Below are 27,131 nucleotides of genomic sequence, written 5' to 3'. Positions count from 1 at the left end.
AACACCTGAAACACACATTAGTACATGTTTGTTAGTTAATCTATTAATTAACATGTAGGGGAAATAAATTAAATCTGATGTATGAGAAAGAATATATTAATATCATGTTGTTGTTCTTTCAGCTGCTTCTGTTCACGGTCTCCATAGTGGATCATCTGGTCCAAATGTTTGATTTGGCACAGGTTTTATGCTGAATGCCCTTCCTTACACATCCCTTCAGTTTTACCCAGTCTGGGGACCGGTACTGAGAGTTAACTCTTAATTGGATGGGTTAGTTCACTGCACGTGAATTGAACCTGGGCCACGGCAATGAGAGCACAGGATCCTACCTCTGGACCACCTGTATAGTGTCAACATGTAAATAAACATAAACTACTTGTTTTAGGAAACTTTCAAGAATGAACTATTTCACCACTCTCTGTTCAACCATGTGGTTCTACAGTGACTCTGTGCTGCAGAGTCTCTTTGGAACTGAATCCATTTTTTTAATCTGACCAGATAAGAGGAAATTTTCATTCCAAGTTCAAATAGAGTGTATAATGACTCGAGTGTATAATGATTTGAATAATGTATCTGGATTTCCTGTGCATATCACCCTTCTATAAGACCAACCCGAGAGTCCATCCCTCAAACGTGACCAGCATTGTTACATAATTTACCTAATATTTGTAATTTGCTAGCTGTCTTATTTTCTCAGATGAAAATGGATATTAAAGAGAACTGAAAACCAGCTAGCAAACTTCATGAATCCCATTTTTATTCCTGTCCTGTTTTGAACGTGACCACTGTAGCTGTAATTTGCTAGAAAGCATTGGCTCCACAGCAGTGGCTATGTGAATTAGAGGCTCACAGCAGGTACTGATACCTGTGGCAGACTCCAGCGGCAACACGTTTCAACACGTTGCTAAATTTAAACTGCGACTCTTTTTTCTATGTATCATCTATTCTTTTAAAGAGACACACATTTTTGAATACAAGGAGGTACATTATTTTAAAAATATTTGTGTAGTTTATTTAGTTTTTAATGCTCAAATAATGATCTTGATGATGATGCTGGTGATGATGATGGTGATAGACAGTTAATGGCTAACAATCAGATATTTGTACACTTCATAATCACTTTAATAGAAGGATTTCTGATGTCTGTAATAAGTATATAGCATTAAAACTCCTAAATAATAATGATTAAACCAGATGGATTTCAGGCAACTTTTTTCTATACATACATGTATTACTGGTGGTTCTACACTGTCACTGCCTTACTGTTTAGAACCAAAGGATTCAAATCCTTTCATATTTTTAAAGGAGCAAAGCAAACTTACTGATTAACACCTAGCGTTTTAAAATGCTCTTATTATATCATCGTTTTATCTATTTGCAACTTCACATAACTAGTAATTTCTTATGATGAAGTAATCATTATTTATATCTTCAGCTATATGAGCTCCATTATTCAGGTATTGTTCAGAGATACTCTGCCATGCCAGGAACTTCCCAGAGATCTGGCTGAACACAACTGTTATCTGAACTGTCTGCTCGCTCTTTAAATGTCTTTTGCACAGCTTGTGTTTGATATTACTGAAAATCAAATGGCACTCACTGGGAAACGAGGAGTGCAATAATAAAGACAAAAACAGGCTTTGTCTTTTGTGCTGGCATAAGCAATTTTTTGCTGCTATAACCCTAGAATATTGCTCATTTGTTAGATCTTTTAGATGCCATTTTATTGCTGATATTTTCCTGCACAGAAATGACCGTGCCAGTGCTGAAATGAGTACAGTGGGACAGTATGGGAGTGATATTTGACAGTGGTACTTTATACCCACTTTGTGTGTGTGTTGCTTACCTGGTAAAGAGAAGGCACCAGGATGAACAATGTGAAAAAGGCAAACAGGTGAAGGCAATGTAATGCTCTGGGCAATGTTCTGCTGGGAAAGTTTGGGTCATGTGGATGTTACTTTGACACATACCACCTACCTAAACATTCTTGCAGACCACTTCTTCATAGCAAAGGTATTCCCTAATGTCAGTGTCCTCTTTCAGCAGGATAATGCTCTCTGACACACTGCAAAAATTATTCAGAAATGTAAGAGTTCAAGGTGTTGACTTGGCCTCCAAATTTCCCAAATCTCTGATTGAGCATCTGTAGGATGTGCTGGACAAAGTCTGATCCATAGAGGCCTCACATCACAACTTACAGGACTTAAAGATTCCTCTGTTAATGAATACCACAGATACCACAGCTTACTTTCAGAGGTCTTCATGCATTGATGGGTCAGTTTTGGTGACACAATGAGGACATATGTATGTATATATATACAGTATATAATATTAGTCAAGTGGCCTTTATATTATGAATGATCAGTGTATATTTGCAATTTGTTCTTGTTATTATTGATTCATTTTTCATTCTTCTAAAGAGAATATCATATTTAATACAAAGCTGGAAAAGACTGAGAAAAGATGCGATCTAAAATATTATAATATTCAACGGATTCATATTGTGTTTTAGGGTATAAATAAGCCCACAGGAAGAAAAAGTCCATTAAAATTATCCCTATGTCTTTGGTAGAACTCTGCTACTGCTACTACTGCTATTCTTGTGCAGAGATGAAAGGCAATAACACTCCTGTTATTGCCTTTGCGCAGTCTGGCTCAGAGACTAGCATCACTCCTCAATATATAATACACAGCTGTAGGTATTTAATAAGCATGAGCTACGATCACACAAATTACAAATCAATTATTGAATCACTTCGACTAAAAGGTTAATCAAAGCATAATTAACCCCATCCTGCAACTGGCAACACTTCATAGTTGCTTCCTCAATTCAGGGCTATAATTTCTGTTTACTTACGTCCACGCTGCAAACTGCAGCAACCATATCATCGACCTTCCTCGTGACTTTACTGTAGGAGGCAATAACGAGAGATGCAAACCACAAACCATCACTCATGTCATGCAGGAAACTATTTGCTAAAAAAATCACTTTTTCAACTGTGAATGCCACTGTTATATACTGTTATCGGTATGCTGTGTATGATGGTTTTTGTGCAGAATGCTACTTCCAATATATCCCCCAAAACTGTTTCAAATATGTAGCTGATCTCTTTCTGTAAGTAGGCAGTATTGGGTGAATAAGAGGCTATTCTTTTGGGCTTGTTTTGCTCTCTGGCTTTAGCAGCACAACAGCCCAGAGGAACACTTGCTCATATTCGACTGGGCTGAAACACTCATTATGCTCCATTAAGTGCAGAGCTTGTAGCTTTCCTGGTTTACACTCTTCCAGAAGACTCAGGGAATACCAGAGGCTTCTCTGAGAACACTAACTCTGCTAATGTGCTACAACTTGCTTGGTGTAATTTGATATAGTGTTATTGTGTTATTGAACTTGCAGGGCTCTACTGTAAACTTACTGCAGGGGCTGATCTTTGCTTTTACTTTAATTACATTAGCTTAGTGGAAACTCTTCGAAACTTATTGAGGTGTGAGAGCTTTGGTAACAAATGTAATTAGATTATATGAGCTACTAGAGGCATAGACCTCAGGCTTTTACACAATGCTGTGTTTTTGATTCTTAAGGCAGTGATATCAATATTTAACGATACCAATGAATCTGCTACAATATCATACAATTCAATTCAGTTTAGCAGCCTCTGATTCATATTTCACCAAATTTGCTCACATCTGGGGTCAGCCTACTGTTAATTCATGACAAAAGTGGCCATGACAAAAAAAAAAGGTTTATTTTAAGTATTAGAGTTAGAAGCATATACCTTTGCTAGCTTATTTTCAGTATTTCCAGAAGATCATAAATAGCAATCAATTTATAGTCAAATATAATCAGTAATAATAATTAGATTATTGTTGTCTTAATTCATTTCAATTCTTTCATGTAAATTAATACATAAATACAAATTGTTACGCACCATGAGCAAATCATTTACAATATTCACTATATTCTTAATTGCCCTCCAGGGTACATCTATTGAGTAATTAAAGGAATTTTAATAAAATGTCCTCAAGGTCCAATTATGTATCTTTTTTTTTTTTTTTACGGTAAACTACATTCACATCTCCATGTATTATCCATACATCCAATAATCTGTAGCATTTATCCGACACAGGGTGGCAGGGAGGCTGGAGACTATCCCAGGGGACACGGCGCTAGGGACGGATTAGAGATGCTATTCAGTCTCTAACATGTCTTTGGAAACCAGAGTAACCGAAGGAAACCTTTGAAGCACAGGCTCAAGCAGGCCAGAGGTTTGAGGCAAACATGCCCTGTACTCTGACCCCAACCTCTGAAGTTGGGACATGTGAAGAAAGAATTTCACTGTGCTGTTATGTATATGGGACAAATAAAGGCTTCTATTACTTACATAGTATTTTAATGTATTTATATATACATTACTGGAGTATTATTGACACTGGATAATTATTTTTAATCTGACTTATTTACAGTTCCAAAACCTTATAAATCTTAAAGGTTTCTCCTACAGCAAATTACTGTAATCAGTCTCACTTTAAGAATCTAATTTAGCATCCAATCATGTTCATCCACATACATGTAAACTATCAAGAATTATTCCAATTAGTCTGCTGTAGTGGCTGTCTCATGTTACACAATGTAGTTAGCTCTATAGCTATCCATGTGTTTGTATATGAATACCCACAGACCACAGTGTTAAATGTGAGGTAAGCATTTTTGGCCCTACCTGAATGAAATGTTTCAGTATGCTAGAGTAAACAAATACTTGTATAAATCCATGTGTCTGTTTTGCCTCCTTAGAAGCATGAACATCTAATTTGAAAAAGCATGGATTGAGTTTAATTGAGTAACCAAATAACACCTTAATCATGCTTCCACATATACAGTGGAAAAATATGCATGAAATATGTGGATTTAAGCTAAATATGACATATATTGTTGTTGTTGTTTCAGCTGCTACCTGTTGCCATAGCGGATCGTTTGGTCCACATGTTTTTGATTTGGCAAAGGTTTTACATCGGATGCCATTCCTGATGCTACCCTCCCATTTTATCCGGGCTAGGGACCAGCACTGAGAGTTAACTCTTCAGTGGGTGGGTTAGCTCCCTGCTTAGGAATGGAACCTGAGAAGCGGCAACGAGAGTGCAGGATCCTGCCGCTGGACCACAAGGAGACTAAGCCAAATATTACATACAGTTTCGATAAAATATTACATTTTCAACATAATGTGATTACACAGATAATTTTTTTGTCATTTCATTGTCTGTACCGCTTATCCGATCTATACTTGGGTCATGGGGAGCCTGTGCCTATCTCAGGAGTCATCGGGCATCAAGGCAGGATACATGCTGGACAGAGTGCCAACCCATCACAGGGTACACATACACACTCATTCAATCACACACTACTGGCAATTTAGAGACTCCAATCTGCCTAGAAGCATATCTTTGGACATGCAAACTCCATACACACAGTAAGCGGGAGCAAGACTCAAACCCAGGAGTTGTGAGGCGAACGTGCTAACCACTAAGCCACCGTTCCGCCTGCACAGGTTATACTAAACTGAAATTTAACTTAATAAATTTCTTAATTGCGAGACTAAATGATTTGTTATTTGAGTGAACATGATCTTGTAGTATTAACATGAACCAGTTACACTGTGAAATCTCATGAGGATGTTGGCACTGATGGTAACTATATCTATAGAATTAATCTTAGGTGATTAAGACATGTATGGTAGAATAGTGCAGTGGTTGCTCTGGATAAGGGTGTCTACCAAATGCCAGAAATGTAAGTGGGTTTGTTTTTATGTTTTTATTGTTTGATTTTATTCACTTGAAATACAAGATCAAATCATGAGGAAAACTAACTGTGTTATTATTACTCAGCTCAATCATATGGAACTTATGTCAACAATTGAATGAAGTGTTGTTGTTTTTTCATTGTAATAGTATCATTACCGTTAATGGTAGCACCTCATTGACAATGAAAGGTACAGTACATTCTTAAAATATTCCTCAGAGACTATACCAATTAATCAAGCATCATGTGAAATAGTAGTGTGTGAATGAACTGAACACCAATTTGCGAACATGCTGTGTTTTGCTTTGTACAAACAGCCATTTTGAGATTTACCTCTGCCATGACAGGGCAGGTTGGAAGTCCCTCTGCATTTCTTCAGACTGGCTTCCACAGAGAGTGAACAGGAGAGTGGATGCTCACACTTCTTGCCTGTCCAGCCCTCTTTGCAGTCACACCTTCCACAGTGACACTGTCCGTGGCCTACAGAAGCAATGAAGGATGCAAAATAAGCTGTGGTCAGCTCTGCTCTGGAGAATGGCACAGCAAATCACACTACATGTCATTTTATACTTATGTGAGTTTCTATTTCTATGATTTAAAAAATCTCTCTCTCTCTCTCTCTCTCTCTCTCACACACACACACACACACACACATACACAGAGACCTTAACTTCACTTCTCACAAGTTTGCTCTGCCTTTCCTTCACAAGCAGAACACATAGTCCTGACCACTGAGTTATGCCTCAATATTAAACACAGATGTGTTTATGTTTTTCTTTCTTGCCTCATGTCTGTGAGCTCAGCAGCCCTGTGTTTACTAAAGGAGGAGTAAAGTAGGGTTGAATAACATATGGACAGAGTACAGGAGTCCACTCTTATTGTTTCAGTCAAATCAGCATTTCAACCACAATTTCAGGCAATTACTCCACACACATCCTACTGCAATGTCCTTATTCCTTGAACAAAACAATGCAAAACTTTACTCAGGGACGGTGTTAATAAAGCTACATGACCTCTGCATAAGCCTTTCATTATATAATCCTACGTCAATCATGCTGGGTTAACATAGTATGAGTTAAGTGACCTAGATTTTTGTTAGGTTGAGTTATGGGACTTTCCAGGCTGATCTGCAGTTCATGACTTTTAGTGCAGCTTTGGTGTGTCAGTTACATACTGTGATTGTCAACTGAGAGTAAAGTAAATTAGACAAATGGAAACTTTTTATCTCTCTTAACGTTTATACAAGATACTCCACAGAGTGTCCTGTACTCGGAACGCAGTCAATCCTTTAAAAGTGACAGATATATTACTGTCTCACAAGGATGTTGGCTATTGTTGTTGGCACAAGGATACTGGCTATAAAACTTTAACTTTAGTATTAAATTTAGGTGGTTAAAACATGCATGGAAGATGTATAGCACCGTGTCTGTTGCATAACACCAGCATTGTGTGATTTATTCTCAGCTCAGGTGTGACCTTGGTGTTTGATTTTATTCAGGGCTTTGAAAAGACACAATCGTGATCACAATCAGTTTGGATATATACAGCCTGTGTTAATGTGACGTTTTCATGTAGTATTCAATAATATGAAACCGATTGTATTGTATTGCATTGTATATGTCAGATTATGACAATCCTATGACATCGAGGTGACTAATCAAGAATAAAATGCATAAATTATGCATTTTCAAGACTAGATAGTATTTCCAGACCTAAAGTATGTATATTAAATAAAGTTATCCCAGAAGATGGCTGGAGATATTATGATTGCTTCACTTGGCATCTGTATAAATGGTTGTCGCACTAAAATTCCACACATTTCCATGGCTTCACCTTATTTAATTCAAAGTTGTTATTTTGACCTTCATCCTAAGGGCTTGGTTAAGCAGGTTGTGCTTATTATTATTAGGTCATATGACCACAATATGATCGTAGGCCAAACCTGAACGTGTTCTTATTAAATCAATAGCTTACCTTAAACCCTTGGTAGTATTGCTTCTCTGACAAACCTTTTCATATACTTAATACATTTCTTGGTCTGCATTATAAATTCATTTTTAACAGCTCAGTGTTGAGTTTGATGTGAGACACTGTATACAATTAAAGTATCTTTGGAATAGTGTCAATGTAAATAGGATATACATATACACTGGCTATTATTTCTACTGGTTATTGTAAAGTAGGTAAAATATGATGTAATTTTTCCAGGCGTTTACATGGAAAAAATGAGTGACATGCAAATTTGGGTATGCTGAGATACTCTAGAGTAATAACGAAGTTACCCTACTGCCCTGTGTTAAACAAAGCTCAATAGGGCTTTAGAGTAAGTTTGGTTTTAAAGTGTAACATCATCCTCATTATGTGACTCTTACAAAATTGTTACGTAAATCGTTGAAGTTCTAATATACAGTATGTTGGCCTGGTAAAGTTTACAGCACAACCATTTACAGAAGAATATTCTGAATGTCAGTTAATGTCGGGGCAAATTCAGGCATCATTGACACTATAAACACCAACCTTAAAAATGCCACGTATTTTGCAAACTTTAATCTGACAATATAAGCAAATCCAATTAACACCAAAAACCCATGCTTGTTTTACCAGAGCAGAACTCGTCGGAGTATCTGTCGTATGTGGCATGGCAGCTCCTCTCATCACACTCGCATGTGTCTCCATGGATGTCACCCCAGTCGCCTGATGGATCTACGTCATAGCAGGTACATTCTCCACATACACATGTCCCTGCCAAGAAAAATGGTAGATGGTAGAGCGAGTGTATGCTTTGTGCTTTATAGTTTTTAAGAGCTTTTAAGAGTACATGGTGCCACTATAGTGGATACTGAATAGAGCATAACAGTTTTAATATAAATAACCAATTTACAAATAACCAAACAAAGAATGTTTATTCATAAGTGTGTATAACTGAAAGGCTGCTGAAGGGATGAAGTGGCTTCGGTCAGCTGCCAAATTTTCTGGACCAGTTTTGTGGAGGAACAGAGTCAGGGGAAACACCTCCACTTGGATGCGCCCGAGCCAAGCTGCTACTCTGCTCAAAATCCCATTTTCTCTCATCTGCTCCAGTGAAGAGAGGGCACACGGATAGCCCTGCCATCTGCCAGCCTCATCCTGCTGCTGCCACTGCTCTGACCTGCAATAACCTTCAATCCTATGTGTACTTAGAGAATGTTCTTTCTTATTTAAAGTACATTCGCATCAGTTTCTCGTTAAGGAGGATCCGTGTATTTTCAAATAATGACAGTCTGTCTGTGGGGGCATGGTGGCATAGTGGATAATGTTATTACCTTATAGCTGCAGGGTCCATGGTTCAATCCTGAGCACAGGTTCATGTGGAGTTGTGCATATTATTTCCTCACAGATTTCATCTCATGAGCAGGTGGATTGACTACTCTAAATTGTCCCTGGGAGTGTATAAGTGTGTGTATGTGTGTATTCCTATCCAGAGTGTATTTCTGAACAAGTGGGAGAGCATTTAATTTTTAATTAGGTTTATTCTGTACTTATTCAGGGTGTGATTTCTAAAATTGGTAGCCTAAGTAACTAAACTACTGGGAACACTTTACAATAAGGCTAATTTAATAGATAAATAAACTGCACTAATAGCTGGGTTAATACTTACTGTACGTACAGTAAATAGGAACTAATGATGAGTTGAAGCATGTACTAATCATGAACTAACGAAGAGTTAACCTTAACTACATGAGTCTTATGAATTCATGCTTGAATAGCGTCCAACTGAAATGCTTGTTAGTAAATGTTTATTAGTTAATGTATTAAATAAGACGGAAGGTAAAACTAAATCAAACATTCTCTAAAGATTAAAACTGGAGAATAATCTTATAGATTTCTGGTTTTAAATGCTAATAGATAATCTGCTAAATGTTACTGTATTCATTTCAGCCTTGTGGGTCAAACCTCAGCCACCTAGAGCATGTACTAGTACTACACTGGAATTTTAATGATGATGCCAGGTTGCAATGAAATTTATTATTAGTCCATTTTATCATATTAATATATTCAATCCACTGGTGGTCCAGCACAGGATCCTCTGCGCTCATTGCCGTGGCCTGGGTTCGATTCCAGGGCGGGGAACTAACCCAGCCACTGAGAAGTTAACTCTCAGTGTCGGTCTCAAGCCAGGAAAAAATGGGAGGGTTGCATCAGGAACAGCATCCAGCGTAAAACCTGAGCCAAATCAAATATGCAGACCAGATGATCTGCTGTGGTGACCCTGAACAGGGAGCACCCTTAAGAACAACATCATATTAATATAATCTTTCTTAAAGTTCAGATTTTATTTAGTTTCCCCTACAACAAACATGTGCTAACGTATATTGCAGGTATTTGTTATTCACGCATAAATTCAAAAGACTCATAGTTTTTCATCAGTTCATGATTAGTAAACTCCTCAACTCATCATTAGCTCACATTTATTATAAAATGCTACCATCTTATGTATACTGACTTTTAATCACTGGCTATTTATAGATATTTTTTTCCAGTGCAGATATGAACAGTATTTGTTCTGCCCTGAACCACGTAAAACTTTAATAGAGATATGAATGTAAGGCTGTTGACACTGATTTTTCCATTTAATGAATTAGTTATTTCTGGGACTGAGAGGTCGAATGGCTAAATGTAAAAAGGATGCTGGCGTTTAACTAGATACCAGCGATCCACTGAGAGCTATCAACTGCAAAGGAGAATAGGTAATTGAAGCCCAATAGAATAGAATACTAAAATAGAAGAGGCTGAAGACTGACAAAACGTTGTCCTGGAACAAACAAATATGTTTTTTTTTTGTTTTTTTTTTAAAGCAGAGCAAACTTGAATCTATTTCAAACGCCTTCCATCTGTTTAGGTTTCCCATTGTGTTTCTGTATCTTTAAGTGGGTGCAGTGTGGTTTGCATTCCTGACAAAATCGAGCATTTCAGTTGTATTTAAATCACGTTTTGAATCTTTCAGTTAAACATTATAAACACTCAGTCACATTAATAGGAACACCTGCACCCTATACACTTTCATGCTATCCCAAATGGTTGTTTGGTCTATGTTGAGTTAAATCCATGGTTGGGTAAACAGGAGAGAATGGCCAGACTGGTTTGAGCTGAAATGAAGGATACAGTAACACAAATAAACTGTGGTGAGAAGAGAAGCCTCTCAAAATACACAATATGGTGAACCATACTACAGCCACACTGGGTTCCATGCCTTTCAGCTAAGAGCAGGAGGCTACAATGGACACAAACTCACCAAAGAGTGTAAAATTGTGATATTTTCAGAAAATCCCTTTTATATTATGATGGTTAACAGTCTTGCTTAACGGCCCAGCAGTAGTAAATCAGCAGCACTGGGATTTGAACTCATGACCTTCAGAGCAGACGTCCAAACTCATAGCCGCTGAGCTAAGTCTCCTGAGTTGGACAAAAAAACCTCTCTCACACTGCTTTGATCTCTTTGCCTGAATCGAACCATTTCAAGCATCCCGTGCTGCTCGCGGTTCTGAGAGAGACAGTGGGAGAGAAAGAGCGAGAGAATTTCTCTCTCAGTTACAACGTGATTTCACTGATTAGTTAGGCGCTACAGGCATTGCATAAACCTCGCTCACAACATTTTGCAGAAGACTGCCTGTCAGAATCCATTCTCCCTCCAGAATTCACAATAATCGAGAAACAATGCCTTTAATACAGAGGCACAGAGATGCATTTTCTGCATATATACTGATTATTTTTGTATTGAATAACGCATAAAAGACCAACATCTTAGTTCTGGTATGAAGCGTATCATTTCACATCTGTATAAATAAGTCTGATATAGTGCAAAGCCAATCATTTTCTTCCTAATTACCAAATCATTCACTTGTGTAATCATTTGCTAGTGATTCCCTGAAAGATTTTTTCCTTCTATCCCATCCCTTTCTTGACTTTTCTCCTCCGTTCACAGCACTAGCCCGGGAACTGAGCCAAGAGGGGTCCCATGCTCATCTATACCTGTCAACTACAGTTACTTATGCAGTAAGAGGCTGGGATGTGGCACTATGCCAAACACAACCCATGTGTCTTCTCTTAGGAAAACCCCTCTATTGTACTCCTGCAATAACACTACAGAATCACTGCAATAGCACCTCTATCAGCTGCCTAAGCAGAATCAGGACAGTGCTGCATGAAACAACAGACCTCGGTTACTGCAGATCTTGCCATCTGGAGACGTGCATCTCCGCTTGCTTTCCCATGGGCTGATGTCACACTGGAATTCGCATTTATCTCCATGCCAACCAGCCGAGCAGTAACAGTTTCCACAGTAACACATTCCATGGCCTGCAACCAAAGATGACAGGAGAGAGAGAGAGAGAGAGAGAGAGAGAGAGAAGCACATCACAACCAGTCAAGTGTCAGAGTTGCATGACTTTCTAACATTATCTCGTCACCCCAAAGAAAATATTGCATTGTCTGTTAGCTGGCCATTTAAATGCAGCTTTAATTCAAATTCTCTGTTTGCTGAAACCTTCAAACTGTTGAATGACAGTCTCCTAGAAAGCCCGAGTAGCCAGGCAGAATACCCATTTCCCAAATTAACTCATAATGTAGTTAATTGAAGTGAAGCGACTGGGGCTGCAAAGCCTCTGAGAGAGTATAAGGTGGCTATCTCTAATAGATATAATTAACCTTGGCAAAATGAAAGCTGCTGTCCTTCAATTCACAGCAATTCACATTAAACAACAAATATACAGTATTACTTCTTTCAACATATGCATTAAAATAAAAATACAGCACTTTATTCATAATACATTAAAAATCACTGAAGAACTCTGGTCTTCTATTTTTTGTAAAAAATGGGCTTAAACTGCAGCATTCCTTGTGCTGGGGTAACACCATCACCTTACCTATTTGGAGTATGGATCTTTTATATAGAAAGGTGTCACTTTAAAATATATAAAATTAATCATGGGCTAAAAACATCTGTTTTAAAAGTCTATTTGTCTTTTTAACTTCAGGAGAAAAAAGAGATGCTTATAAATGAACGATTTTGTCTAGTTCTTATAACATATGCACTAACACAAATTAATTTGTCTCTCAAATGTACAATGTTAAGTGCATAAACATCACCACAGTGACAATGTAGAGTATAACAGTTTTGTTTTTACTGAGAGTGTTCAATACCTGACCTTAACCTCATGCTTATGTGAATCCAGCATGTATTATAAACGTGTGATATTATTTTCAATGCACTTACTGCACCAAATGAGATTACATGCACAGCAAGTGAGTTATTTCAAAAAGCTCAAGCAGTGCAGTGCAAAGTGATATGACAGGAATATAAAGACTATTCAACTCTTTATTCATCTACAGTGGAATAAATGGTGTACAATCTACTTAACACAAGGAAGGAAACTCAAAAAATGTTTAGCATCCCAGCGATTATAATTTAGAATGTATTAATGATCAGCATGTCATGTGTCTTAATCAGTTAGAGTTACATTTGGGAGACGTATCATGTATATTATTGCGCCATAATATCTTTTTTTTAAAGCTAATATGTTATTATGTTACAGAGAAACCAGGCAGCACAAACTCTCTGTCCTGAAGACTTTCTATAACACCTTCACGGATCTGCCATCACATCTGTCAGCTTCTGACAGCAAGGAATTAGTGCCTATAATGAACTCAGAAACTACAGTGACCTAATAGTTCCTCATGGGCCCCTGGTTGCTGTTGTAGAAAGGACATTATTTAGTTACATTTACATTATTTACTGTTCCTTGTCACCCAAATGAGGATGGGTTTCCTTCTGAGCCTGGTTCCTCTCAAGGTTTCTTCCTCATATTATTATTAATAATAATAATAATAATAATAATAATAATAAGCCTAGATTAGATTGTGGAGTGTCTGCCCTATATTGTAAATCTCTGTGAATTAGCTGTTACTATGGAAACAATAACATACTGCGATGAGTGAATTATTAAAAACCCATCATTTATGATACAGCCAGAGCCTAGTGTCAAAACCCTGCTGTTAGCAAAAATGAATCAACAGTTTCTGATGTCCACAGCGCCGTGGTACAGAGGCGATTGAATTGATTTTGTGATACGCAATTAGCATGATGTTAGAGATGTGAAAAAGTGAAGCAGAACTGGATGAGTAGGGACGCGTACCTCCACAAACCTCCCCTGAATCCTCATCTAAGCACTGGCTGTCATCACACTCACAGTAGTGGCCACTGATGAGACCTTTGCCATCGGGATTATGGCAGATGCAGCTGCCGCATTGACATGTTCCTGTTGGACACACACACACACACACACATGCAGCCATCCTTTCACTACCACTTATCACTCAACACGCAGGCACGCACATATACAAACAGACATGCACACAGTTCACACATAAGCCTATAAGCAGACCCCTGACACCTAGCTGCAAATTTATATAAACACCCCACAGGCATTAGACCACACACACACACACGCACACAAACACTCACACACACACACACACGCTCACAAATCAACACTGGATTACACAGAATACATGAAGCACCACATCAAGAGAGCTACAGAGAGAGTTCAGCATTAAAACTGCTTAAAAGATGTTGCATAGTCCTATGGATGGAATATTCCGGTCTATTCACAGTAGCGGAAATGTTAATGGGAATCACATGAAGCAGCTAAGCAAGCCAGAGGCAGCTGCAGCAGCAGGGGGTGTGACAGCTGGGTCTTCACCCTCAGAAGTCAGGGTTAAAGGTCATGAACAAGGTCATTATGACCACGCCCCGAGTTTATTGGGCTTGTCAGTGTGCTGACATCATGTGCGCACACACACACACACACACACACACGCATGCATCAGTATGTTTGCTCAATATAATTTCCAGATCAACACACAATGAAGGTTAAATCCTGTACAGCAACAATATTGCCTTTCAATTGCAGATTTATTTTAAGACTTTCAAGAATTTCAGTCATAACTAGATAAGTTGGAAACAATGTGGAAATTAGAAGATGAAATAATACAAAAGAATATGCTGTTTAATGACGAAAGCATTTTTCTGTGAAAAGACAGTATATATGAATCACTGTCATTTTTTCATTTTAAGTATACAATGAATACAGACTTTTATATTAGTTGAACAGAGATTGCAGGAAAATTATATTGTATCTGTATGTATGCCTTCATTCAGAGTACTGACTTCATAATTATTGGCACCCTTTAGAAGAATAGGGGATTGTGACTGTACAGAAAAACACACAATGATTCAACATTTCCCTTCTATTAACAGGAGAGGCTATGTCCATTTCCTCTGAGCAATATAGGTTTTTGTTTTCTCTCCAAACATATGAGTCAAAATTATTGGCACCCTTTAAAATTTAAACACATGCTCTGCAGACAAGAAAAGCTCACAAATAGGGCCATAAAAAATTCTGCAGCAGTTGCCAGGAATTGGACCCATGAGCATACTGACTTCCCACACAGTGATGAGATGCTGAGGGAGGCAAAGAAAAATCCTAAGATGACAGTTTCAGAATTGCACGATTTTATTGGACGCTTGGAGTTATAATTTTTAGATGTTTCCATAATCACAAGCTGTCCTCATACATTCCCTGTCCGTTACCTGTCCACTAATTCCTCAGTGTGTTTTGGTCTGATAAGAATATTGTTTTTGGCTAAAAATGCCATCAAGAATTTGGCAACAAATTCCAGAGGATACAGAGAAAACCCCCTGGTACCCAATGTAAAATATAGAGCTGGATCATTACTGGTTTGGGGTTCTTTTTAAGCCAGTGGTCTACAGGCTATTGTTAAAATTGACAGCACCATGAATCCTACTAAGAACATTTTAGCCCAAAACCTGCTTCTGCTGCCAGGATGTTATGTGCAAACCTAAAAATATAGCTTGTTCTGCATGGAAGATTGTTCTATTAAGGGCTTTATGTCTTTATTAAAAACTACACGGAGAGACTCGCTTGTTGTTTTTAATCTCCAGGGCAGACATCAGGAAATATTAGTTGCAGGAGTGCCAATACTTTTAAACTTTTGAAAGTACTTGTGAAAGTGTAGTGGAAAATAACTGCACTACTTAAGAAAACATTTTATGCTTGAATCAATATGTTGCATTTAAATGAAAATAGTGTTCCTATTTTTGAGCTTTATGTTAGATGTTTTATGACTAGCCATACGTCTGTCCATTTTTTTGTACCTAGATAGCGTGATGAGGAGCGAGTTTATCCCAGGGGACTCGGGGCACAAGGTGGGGGACATCTTGGATGAGGTGCCAAACAATTACAGGGCACAATCACACACACACACACAGTACAGACAAATTACAGGTGCCAATCATCCTACAAACAGAGTTCCAGAGGAAACCCTGAAGCTTGTTTTAGAAAGTAAATGGAAGTGGACAGCATTCCAAGCTTATATTCAGGCACAATCTCTCTCTCTCTCTCTCTTTCACACACACCCACACACACTTTCTCTCACCTGCATTGGAGCACACCACTCCCTGAGCGTTGCGGCACAGGTCTTTGCTTTCCCTCTTAGAGAGCTTGCAGTTTTCCTGGTACTGACAGGCTTCTCCAAACCAGTCATCATCACACTCGCACTTACCACAGTCACATGTTCCATGACCTGCAATGTCACACACACACACACACACACACACACACACTTTATAGCTATTGATTATCTGGAATAGAAGGTAAATTCCTAAATCCCTGTTGGTAAATGAAATGGCTGGGTGGAGAATGACATTATGTCCCTGGGTCACATTAGCTCGAGATCGATTTTGTGATAGGTTTCAGATTTGTAAAGCATTTGGAGAAGGTGTGAAGGGCAGAGTGATGTACAAGCCAATAACAGTCCTCCCTCCGTACAGGCTTTACTGTGTTTCACTACTGAAACCCCATCGTAGTGTGTGTGTGTGTCAGTTTGTTTGTGTGTGCAGTCAACTCTTATATTGATTTCAGACTGCCAGATATTTATAGATTTATATATATTTTTTTTATTTTACTAAGTATATTTACTTAACCTATCAACAAAACTTCACTTTTGTGGTAGATAAGTGGGTAAAAAACACTGGCCTACAGATTGGAAGGCTGCCACTGCTGGACCCTTGAGCGAGACCCTTAACCCTCAACTTCTTAGCTCCATACACTGAAATAAATTCACTGTGGATAAAAGCATCTCTCAAATGCCATAAATTAAAAGATTTTCAGTCAGATAATGAGCAAGGAATTAGACACTTTGGAAAAAAAATTTTTTGGGACTTCCCAAAATTAAATATATAGGAACAGGAAATGTATGGAGTTAAAAAATAATGATTCATAATCTATAGCCTTGGTGAGTGTAGACATTTGGGCTCATGTTGTTTATACATTTGCAGTTTTTGATTGCTTTTTACATGCAGTTTTTGATTGCTTGGGCCTTTCTTAAGTACTAAGTCTATATATATATATATATATATACCAACAAATGTTTCTGCTTAAATATACCATTACAGCTTAGTGTCTATAAACAGAGTTCACATTCTCTGTGACTTTCCACTTTTTTTTGCATTGAAATAAAATCCAGCCACTCCTCCTCATCTGTGCATCATATTCTATGATCTCTTCATACTTCTTCTTATTTCTATTCATGCATTCTTTATAACTTAGTTGCTTTAATCTAGTTTATTTATTTGCACAGACTAGGAGGCCGTGCTTTCTTTCACAGCAAGTGTTGTACTGTATATAACTGTGTATGTGACAAATTAAATCTTGAAATCTAATTATAAAAAGGCACACTACTCGAAGAAATAGTGGAACCTCACAGAGAAATAAACCCTCTTTATATCCTGCAAAATTTTCAGTATGTCATGGTAAAAGCAGTGCTTTCTCAGAGTGATCAGATCAGAAAAAAAAAATGTTTTCACTTAACCTTCCTAAAACAGATGAGTTCTGGATCAGTGATAGATCATGTGCTCTTCATAATGAATATTTTTCAGAGTTTATTCTTGTTTTTTTGGGGTTTTTTTTTACTGGTCTAAGCATCACAGCTGCTGTTCAGTATTTTTCTTGTGCCTTTCTCTTGGATTGTGTTATGAATTATGCAAACGTGTAATGAAAAGGAATGCCTCCTGAAATGCATTTCTTCTAACGCCATTTTCAAATTATTCCAAGGTGAAGACAAAAACGGATCGACTCGATGCCTCAGTGGTACGTTAACCAATACGGAGCTCAGGTTGAGCCTGTGTTCATGTGGATCTCACATGCTTGTGTAAATGTACAACAAAGCCAACGTTAATGTACTTTGATGCCCCTGATAGCATGAAACACTTTAATGAAAAACAGAAAGGACTTTAATCCTAGATAATCAAAAGCCCTCCTGCAATCCCACACTCGTCTCCTCAGGGTTAGCGTCCATAATGCAAAATGACACTGCTGCTCAAAGCCAGAGCGTATCATCTTCTTCTCAGGCTTCTCAAACCCTGTTCAACCTCCTGAAAAAATGAAAAAAGGGGTTTGTGGCTTCTATTGATATCTATTGCTTCGTAAAGATTAATAATGGCATTTCAGGAGATATTAATATGGGGTTATCACATAATAAATGGTTTAAGAGGTGATTCGAGACATGTTTGATATTTTTTGGTGTCCCTGATAATGACCTTGTGTTAGTAGTCAGTGGTTTAATGGTTGATTCACTGGGCCTAATGGACTTCAGTGATATTCACATCTGTAATGATGCAGCACTACAGGCTGTCACTTCAGGTAATTACACAGTCAGTATAATCTGCACCTTATGAGTGGACACTTGGCATGATTTATGCCTTAATGCATGGCTGAAGATGATATACAAACTGCTGGATTAATTTGAATCATTTTTTAGAAAAACAGAAAAAACAATATAGTATTAGTATAGACGAAATGGATGCAAATAATGATAAAATAATAATCATTATGATTTATTAGAGATCCTGTCACAGATCCAATAACCAGGATCAGTACTGTGATGATACTAGCAAATAATAGCGCATCCGATTTTGGGAATAAAATAAACAAATTAGATCTGATCAAACAAATCTAATAATTAGCATGTTATTCTTAGAATTTATTTAATTATGTTTACTTTTTTATAGTTGTAATGTAGGTATTTTTGTGTGTTTGAGGTTAACTGAAGCTGCTGTTTTATGACATTTTTAGATTTTTTTATTTTTATTTTATTTTGGCATAGTTCAAATGATAATATTTTTTTAAGTTTTATTTACTAGTACTTTGTATCCACCAGTAGTCCAGTTTTTAATATCAGTATCAGTCAAGAAAAAGGGGATTATAGACTCCAAATATTATAATGGAAAATAATGTATCAAAGAAATTAAGATGGTCAATACGATATAAGCATGAGAAAGAATGGAGAAGTTTTATAAATTGTCGTTATGGAATAAAAGTAAAGAACACCTTTAAAACCTAATAGAAGTCTGTAATTGGAGCAAATAGATCCTTATATGGAAGAACTTTGTATTAGAATAGAACATAAGAGAAAATATGTTGAAACTATTATTAAAAGAAATGTTTCATGAGACCATTAGACCTTTCAATCCTGCTAAGAATCATCGGTTTTAACTCTAATACTTGAAAATATTTATATTTTCAGCAGGTGAACATATGACTTGTTCTCTTTGGGGCTTTTCACACCTGAAGGTCTGTATCTGTAGGTGATTCTACACTACTGTTTACTGGGTAAACAGAATCCTGGGTTATCTTGTTTGACACTGCTCATACAGTACTTTACCTGGGGTTAACATTTAATCTTGGCTATTCATAATCTGACATTTCACACTGTATATTCCTAAACCCTGGCTTAGGGTTCTTATTTGTATATTTGTGGCATGATTAGATAAATTCAATGCACGACCACTTTAAATTACGGCTGTCTCACACTTTCACATCAGTGTTGGTCACATAATTGGCCAGGTGTTTTTTGCTATCTAGCTACCGCTAATTTTTTTCAATAAGTTCCCTAAATTCTTGGGTTATTTCTGTCTGACATCTAGTTTGTCCTGAACAGACTTTCTGACCAACCGTAAAAATAAACTGTTGCTTTTTCACTCCAATTGATTTTCCATCACCATTTATTTACAAAACAAACAGGGTTTCTGTGACTGCACAGAGCATATGATATCAGGCATGCACTGTTTAATTTGCGATTGGGTGTCTGTTGCTAAGCAACTAGCTGTAACATTCTAACCCCAAGTTTCAGGTTCGGCATCTGTACATACATTTGGCACCGTGTTGGGGTTAATACCGCAAAAGCTGCGCTAATCCTACTTCAGAGCTGAGTTTTATAACCCTGGGTAAAAAGCAGTGCTAACCCCGCTTCTAAACTAGCATTAATAACTAAATGTGAAATATTCCTCTACCCGGGTTAAAAGCAAGGTTTAGAGTGATGATAATTCTTTTGTTGCATGCTTACTGTACATAAAATTATGAAGAATTTCACATCACACCTCTGTCATAACAAACCAGCTCATTCTGAACAATTCCAATCTTTATAAAAATGAATCAGTGAATATCACTGACGTATACCTTACACAGACACCGTTTGCAATATATACATTAAGAATTCAGCTCTGTGTCTTTAGCCGAAACATTTCGTACATCTTCAATCACTCAGCACTCTAATCCATCAGATAAATCTGACGTCCTTTTAACGGCCCATCCATCAGTCAGAAACTATAGCCCTGTTCTCATTACTGGGGTGCCCTAGCTCCTTCTCACAATCATTCACTGCTTTAAAGCTAATCTTGGAGTCTGCAAAATACAATACAAAATAGAGGAATCATGTATCTTCTGCTTCCAACTAACCACTGCTGGAGGTTGGCGAGGGTGAGGAGTGTAGAACATGATCTGTAATAATGCTTTTCTGAGCAGTGGAAGCAATAACCAGAGCAGATAAAGATTCAGGATTCAGGAAGATAAAAAGACAAAGAAGAAACAGCCTTCATTATTTTTACACATGTTACAGCAATGCAGTGAAATTCCTTCCTTCCAGTGTTGGAGGTTGGGGGACAGGGTGCAGGGTTAGCCATGATACAACACCCCTGGGGCAAAGAAGGTTAGGGGACCTTGCTCAGGGGCCAAGGGGTAGCAGCTTTTCCATCATAGGGCTTGAACCCAACCCAGAGCCTACAGAGCTACAACTGCCCATCTGATGAAAGATCATAGGAATAATAATTGCTATACCATGGTGGTGGATCCTGATTGGTTAGAAGGTGTGGCTCAGTATTTGCTTATTGTTCTCTACCTGTACATTTTTCTACTGTAACAACTTACACAGGGACTTAAATTCTCCTACATGGGTTAATACATTTTAAGTTAATTTACGTTTTCTTTGAGGCAATGTTTATGTAGCCTTTTTGGAAGGAGTCTCCAGTTTCAGTGCTTTAGTAAAGAATTCAGGGACAGAATATATAATATAATATATAATATAATGTACAGTAAATTGTATTCTAAAACAATACAAATATATAAATTGATTAAAAAAAGTACATGTTTGATAAATGTTACTGTTTGCTATGGTATAATAAGAAGTATCAAAGGCTTTGGGATGTTTCTATACCAGCATTCCCCACTGTGTTTTATTCCATGCTTACTCATGTTTTACAAATTGAAAGGGAATGATTAACATTTTACTTTCAATTCTACTGATACTATTGTATAATTAACAGATTTAATTTCACAAAGCCAAAACAGTCAGTACATTTCAGCCATCAAGGCCCACACAAAAGGGTGGGCCTGAGGTTTAACATCTTTTCTGTTCAAATCTTTACTCCTACCGTCATCAAACGCTCTCTCAGGCATCATTCATGCCAAGCATAGCCGATCGCCTAGACATATTAATTGGCACCCACTCACTGCTAGGAGGAAGAGTGTGGGCCTCGCTGTCCGTTGTGTCCACACGCCTGGGCCACAGGGGCTGTAATTTATCTAGTATCCCCCAGGAGTTGGCGTGTCTGAGGGTTGTTCTTATGGGCTAAGACAGCAGCACAACACCCCTGAACCAGGATGACTCATTCCGACCAGCTGAGAAAAGTATTTATAGGATATGCATCCTCATCAGACAAATTGCAGATCAGTGATTCATCCCGGGTGCTAATGGCTATTCTCCTTGAGAGATGCTGGACTTGTGTAAGTGAGAGAAAATGAAGTGAAAGGCTGCACTGCTGTTAGTTATGAGTGCTGATGGAGAAAATGTTAATGCAAACTGCTCGACAAGAAAACAATAGATTGTATAATAATAGATTGTATAACAACATATTGTCGAATCGAATTCTATATGGGGATCTCTTTTTTTGTGAAGTATACTTCACTAAAAAAGTTTATCTGTGGGCATACTGGTGTTCTGTTCTGGACACATCTGGATTCTGGGATGATCACTCACCAGTCCTCAGACCAAATCCACCACAGACACACTCTACCATATTATATATTATTACATTACTCACACTCAGCTGAATTTTAGCACGGTTTCCTGATTCCTGCTTTTTCCTACTAGTTATCCTTCTGCCTCTGAGTTATGGCATTTATCTAGTTTAACTGAGATATTTCCATTACACAAACAAGAAACACTAGAAACAATGAGCAGGAAATGAAGCACAAGTCTGGTTAGCAAATCTGATTATCTATTTTCATGTTCTTTCCAAAGCAGAAATCATCCATCCAATCCACCCACCCATCCATCCAATCCACCCACCCATCCATCCAATCCACCCACCCATCCATCCAATCCACCCATCCACCCACCCATCCATCCACCCATCCATCCATCCATCCATCCATCCATCCATCCATCCACCCATCCATCCACCCACCCATCCACCCATCCATCCATCCATCCATCCATCCATCCATCCATCCATCCATCCATCTATTCTTTGTAGCGCTTATCCTACACAGGGTCACTGGGAACCTGGAGCCCATCCCAGAGCACAGGATGTGTTGTTCAAAACTCATAGTTTAGAGATGCTACGAAGCATGTCTTTGTACTGGGGAGGATGCCAGAGTTCTCATAAGAAACCCCTGAAGCACAGGAAGATCATGTAAACTCCACACACACACAGGAGCTGGTAGAGCAGAGAACTGAATCCTCCATCAACACCCTGCAGAAATGATCCATCCACATATCATATTAATTATAGGGATAGGTTTTCATGGTGAGCTCTGAATTTCATCTAGATATGATCTTAATGCTATTAAATGAAACCCAGATGTTAATATATATCCGGAACTGGCACCTCAGATGGCACAGACTTCAGACTCAATGTTTATGATCCTAACTAGATTGTGAAGATTATTCTGATTATCCTCCTCACAAAATACAATTAAACATGAAACAATTTTCTGTATCACTGCTATTAATATGCAATTCATTCTTAATTACAGCAAATGAAAATGACGTGTTATGATGTTGCCTAGAATTACATTTCATTTATTTTTTTTCTCTAACATGTATAAGCAATGTCCATTTCTAGTCTGTTAATGAGCAAAAAAAAGAAAAAAAGGTCTGTGCTGTAATTTGTAATTTGTTCATCCTCTGATGAATGTTGGTTTAACTGCGGTTATAAAACAAGGTGAATTTCAGCCAGGCAATTATTCTGCTCTTGTTCTACTCGCATTTGGTGTTGCGAAGCGTGAAATGATTGCACACAGGGGCTGTGCTGGGCTGTGAGTGAGTGAGAGGGAGACACCTGTCTGGGGTAATAACTCAGCTTAGCTCAACCAGACCTGCACAGTGCTTAAGCCAAACCACACAGTGCTAATGAGGGGAGTCAGGGATACTCATGTCTACTGTGAGATCACACTGCAATTCACATTTAACTCAACCTGGAATTGTTCCATTGTCCAACAATATCACACACTCATTGACGATTATTAGACTCAGGAATAAATGTTTTTTTGTTCATTGGACTTACTTAACATTCTCGATATGCTGTATCTCCATCATTGAGCATTTGAAGGAAATATAATAAACACAAATGTTGAGCAAATTTATGAGTAGCTCAGGAGTTCCTGGTTACATGACTCCAACTGACTGTATGTGGCTATAGAAAGGACATAATTCATAATCACACTCACTGGTGTTTATGGTAATTCATACTCTCCGCTGTTTATAATAATTTATAATCACACTCTCCGGTGTCACCCAAATGAGGATGAGGTTCCCTTTTGAGTCTGGTTCCTCTCAAGGTTTCTTCCTCTTCCATCTAAGGTAATTTTTTCCTCACCACATTGGCCTCAGGCTTGCTCATAAGAAATTAATACAAATACATTAAAATATAAGTCTAATATTAGTCTTGATCTTGTAAATGTTCTGTAAAGCTGCTTTGAGACAGTGTCCATTGTTAAAAGTGCTACAGAAATAAAATTGGATTAAATTGAATTGTACTTAATATGATGGAACTTGGAATTCATTTCTTTCAAATGATTGGTGCAAATTCTCTCTGGGCACACAGCATTGCATTCATGTGCAACTTTTATTCGTTTTGACATTTGCTCTTGTTTTGTTTTTTTTTCCTCTGTCATATCGTTGCTTTATTACTCTAACCCTTTTTACCACTATTCTGGCGTTCCACACCACTGGCAGAATGGAAATCGACTTATTGGACTATCTTCAACCAGTATAAGCAAATGAATTATTTTATGGCCGTAAGTCTGATATAAAATTAGTCAGGATGCTGTTGGCTTTCAGTGTGAGATGTTTTTATCTCTGTTGGGAGAACCATACACAGAGAAAACATTTTAGATGCTTATCTTTTCTCAGAGAGCAAAAAAAATGGGCTTGATATCACCATTTACTTTGAAGATAGAAACATTTGTGTGAAAAGAAACTGTTGTGAACATTTCTATGAATATATTAGCCCTAGTAGGCTAGGTAAAAACAGAAAAACTACAAATTCTAAAGGTTTGATGGTCTACATGCATCTTTTGACCACCACTGTGGAGTGTGACAAGAGAAAGAAATTCAATGCTGAACATGGGCGCAAGAACAACAGGAGCCAATTTTATTTATTTTTTGGCCCTCTGGGGAAAAAGAGCTCATGTGTTCAGCTATTTAGTGTTAAGTCCTTAGTTAGTTATACTATTTTACACACAATCTTTTATTGTTCTTTCGCAAAACCAATTCTGGGTTTAGTTTCATGTTATTATTTATTTAGTTTTTTTCCCCTGAATTGCTCCTAGTATCTAATTTTATTATAGATTATTCCTGTTTAGCTACAGTTTGCTGATCTTGGATATGAAAAGCTGAGATTACAGTAGGAGCACTCTCGGGGAGAGTCACCTGTCCACAGAAGGAAGCAATCAATCAGATTCCAAACTCTCCATCATGGCCAAGACCAAAGAGCTGTCCATGGATGTCAGGGACAAGATTGTAGACCTACACAAGGCTGGAATGAGCTACAAGACCATCGCCAAGCAGCTTGGTGAGAAGGTGACAACAGTTGGTGCGATTATTCCCAAATGGAAGAAACACAAAAGGACTGTCAATCTTCCTCGGTCTGGGGCTCCATGCAAGATCTCACCTCATGGAGTTTCAATGATCATGAGAACGGCGAGGAATCAGCCCAGAATTACACTGGAGGATTTTGTCAATGATCTCAAGGCAGCTGGGACCATAGTCACCAAGAAAACAATTGGTAACACACTACGCCGTGAAAGACTGAAATCCAGTAGCGCCCGCAAGGTTCCCCTGCTAAAGAAAGCACATGTACAGGCTCATCTTAAGTTTGCCAGTGAACATCTGAATGATTCAGAGGAGAACTGGGTGAAAGTGTTGTGGTCAAATGAGACCAAAATCCAGCTCTTTGGCATCAACTCAACTCGCCGTGTTTGGAGGAGGAGGAATGCAGCCCTATGACTCCAAGAAGACCATACCCACCGTCAAACATGGAGGTGAAAACATTATGCTTTGGGGGTGTTTTTCTGCTAAGGGGACAGGACAACCGCACCGCAAAGGGACGATGGACGGAGCCATGTACCATCAAATCTTGAGTGAGAACCTCCTTCCCTCAGCCAGGGCATTGAAAATGGGTAGTGGATGCAAAGAGGAGTGGGATCTCAAATTCCTTGAGATGTGAGATGTGTGCAAACCTGGTGGCCAACTACAAGAAATGTCTGACGTCTGTGATTGCCAACCAGGGTTTGCCACCAAGTACTAAATCATGTTTTGCAAAGGGGTCACATACTTATTTCACTCAATAAAATGCAAATCAATGTAGAACTTTTTTGAAATGTGTTTTTCTGGATTTTTTTTGTTGTTATTCTGCCTCTCACTGTTCAGATAAACCTGCCATTAAAATTACAGACTGATCATTTCTTTGTCAGTGGGCAAATGTACAAAATCAGCAGGGGATCAAATAATTTTTTCCCTCACTGTATACTGTATATTATAGTATAATAATATATTATACTATATAAGTCCTTACTTAAGATTGCTCCCTTGCCCTAAATAACCACAAGAAATAGTACATTTTAAAAAAAGCCTTCCTCTCTGTTCTCTAAGTTGCTGGTTTTGCCCAATCCAACATGTTTATCTCAGCATGTACACATTGCTAGTCCTTCACTCCAGCTGAGATGCGATAAGCCCACCTTCCATCAACACAGTCATTAACATGTAGCGGAGAAGCCACCAAGTGCACTAGGTAGCTTGTTGTTGTTACATGGCAATACAATGTGCACAATTATGAACACTTGAGTCACCTTTTTTTTTTGCTTTATTTATTGCATATACGTGTCACAAGAATATATCAAGTTTAAGGACCAATAGTTATGCTATTTTTTCTTTATTTTTGCAACTGTAAATGTCATGTTCTATAATATAATGTAATGTAAATGAACTCTAATGTAATATTCTGTTTACATTACATTGTACTCCTTTAATAATTTTGAGTACAATATCTACCACTATGTCACTGCATACATTCTTTGCATTTGTACTATTATTTGTCTTGCTGCGAGAACAGTCATAAACTTGCTCAGCTTTTTGTCTATGTTCAGTGTTTACAGTTTGCTACCTTTTTTACTATATAAGAGCTAGAATTCAAAATTCTTAACTTTTTTTTTTGCACTGGATTTGGGGTAGTGTACAGTTTCACAAGTGTCATTGTAGATAACCCCAGCACTGACCAAGCTCCACTGTTGGGCAATTGAGCAAGGCCCTTAACCCTCCCTGTTCCAGGGGCACTGTATCATAGCTGCCCCTGTGTTCTGACCCCAAATTCTTCAGCTGGGATAAGTGAAGAAAAGGATTTCACTGTGCTGTAATGTATGTGTGGCTTCAATAAAGGCTTCTT

General features: G+C 38.0%; 1 protein-coding gene across 1 annotated transcript in view; it reads right to left on the bottom strand.

Moving 5' to 3' along the window:
- The window catches only part of itgbl1 (integrin, beta-like 1), a 57,314-nt gene that overhangs the window by 23,155 nt on the left and 7,028 nt on the right, over positions 1–27,131 (bottom strand). Inside the window, exons 3-7 of the mRNA XM_058392687.1 lie at positions 16,289–16,435; positions 13,966–14,088; positions 11,990–12,130; positions 8,396–8,536; positions 6,128–6,274 (exon numbers count right to left, since the gene is read on the bottom strand). Coding sequence (XP_058248670.1) covers positions 6,128–6,274; positions 8,396–8,536; positions 11,990–12,130; positions 13,966–14,088; positions 16,289–16,435 — 699 coding nt within the window. The remainder of the gene's footprint in view (positions 1–6,127; positions 6,275–8,395; positions 8,537–11,989; positions 12,131–13,965; positions 14,089–16,288; positions 16,436–27,131) is intronic.

The sequence above is a fragment of the Hemibagrus wyckioides genome, linkage group LG06 (genome assembly GCF_019097595.1).
Source record: "Hemibagrus wyckioides isolate EC202008001 linkage group LG06, SWU_Hwy_1.0, whole genome shotgun sequence".
In the NCBI taxonomy this organism is placed as follows: domain Eukaryota; kingdom Metazoa; phylum Chordata; class Actinopteri; order Siluriformes; family Bagridae; genus Hemibagrus; species Hemibagrus wyckioides.
The sequence above is the reverse complement of the archived record's forward strand: the minus strand, read 5'-3'. Positions and strand labels throughout refer to the sequence as shown.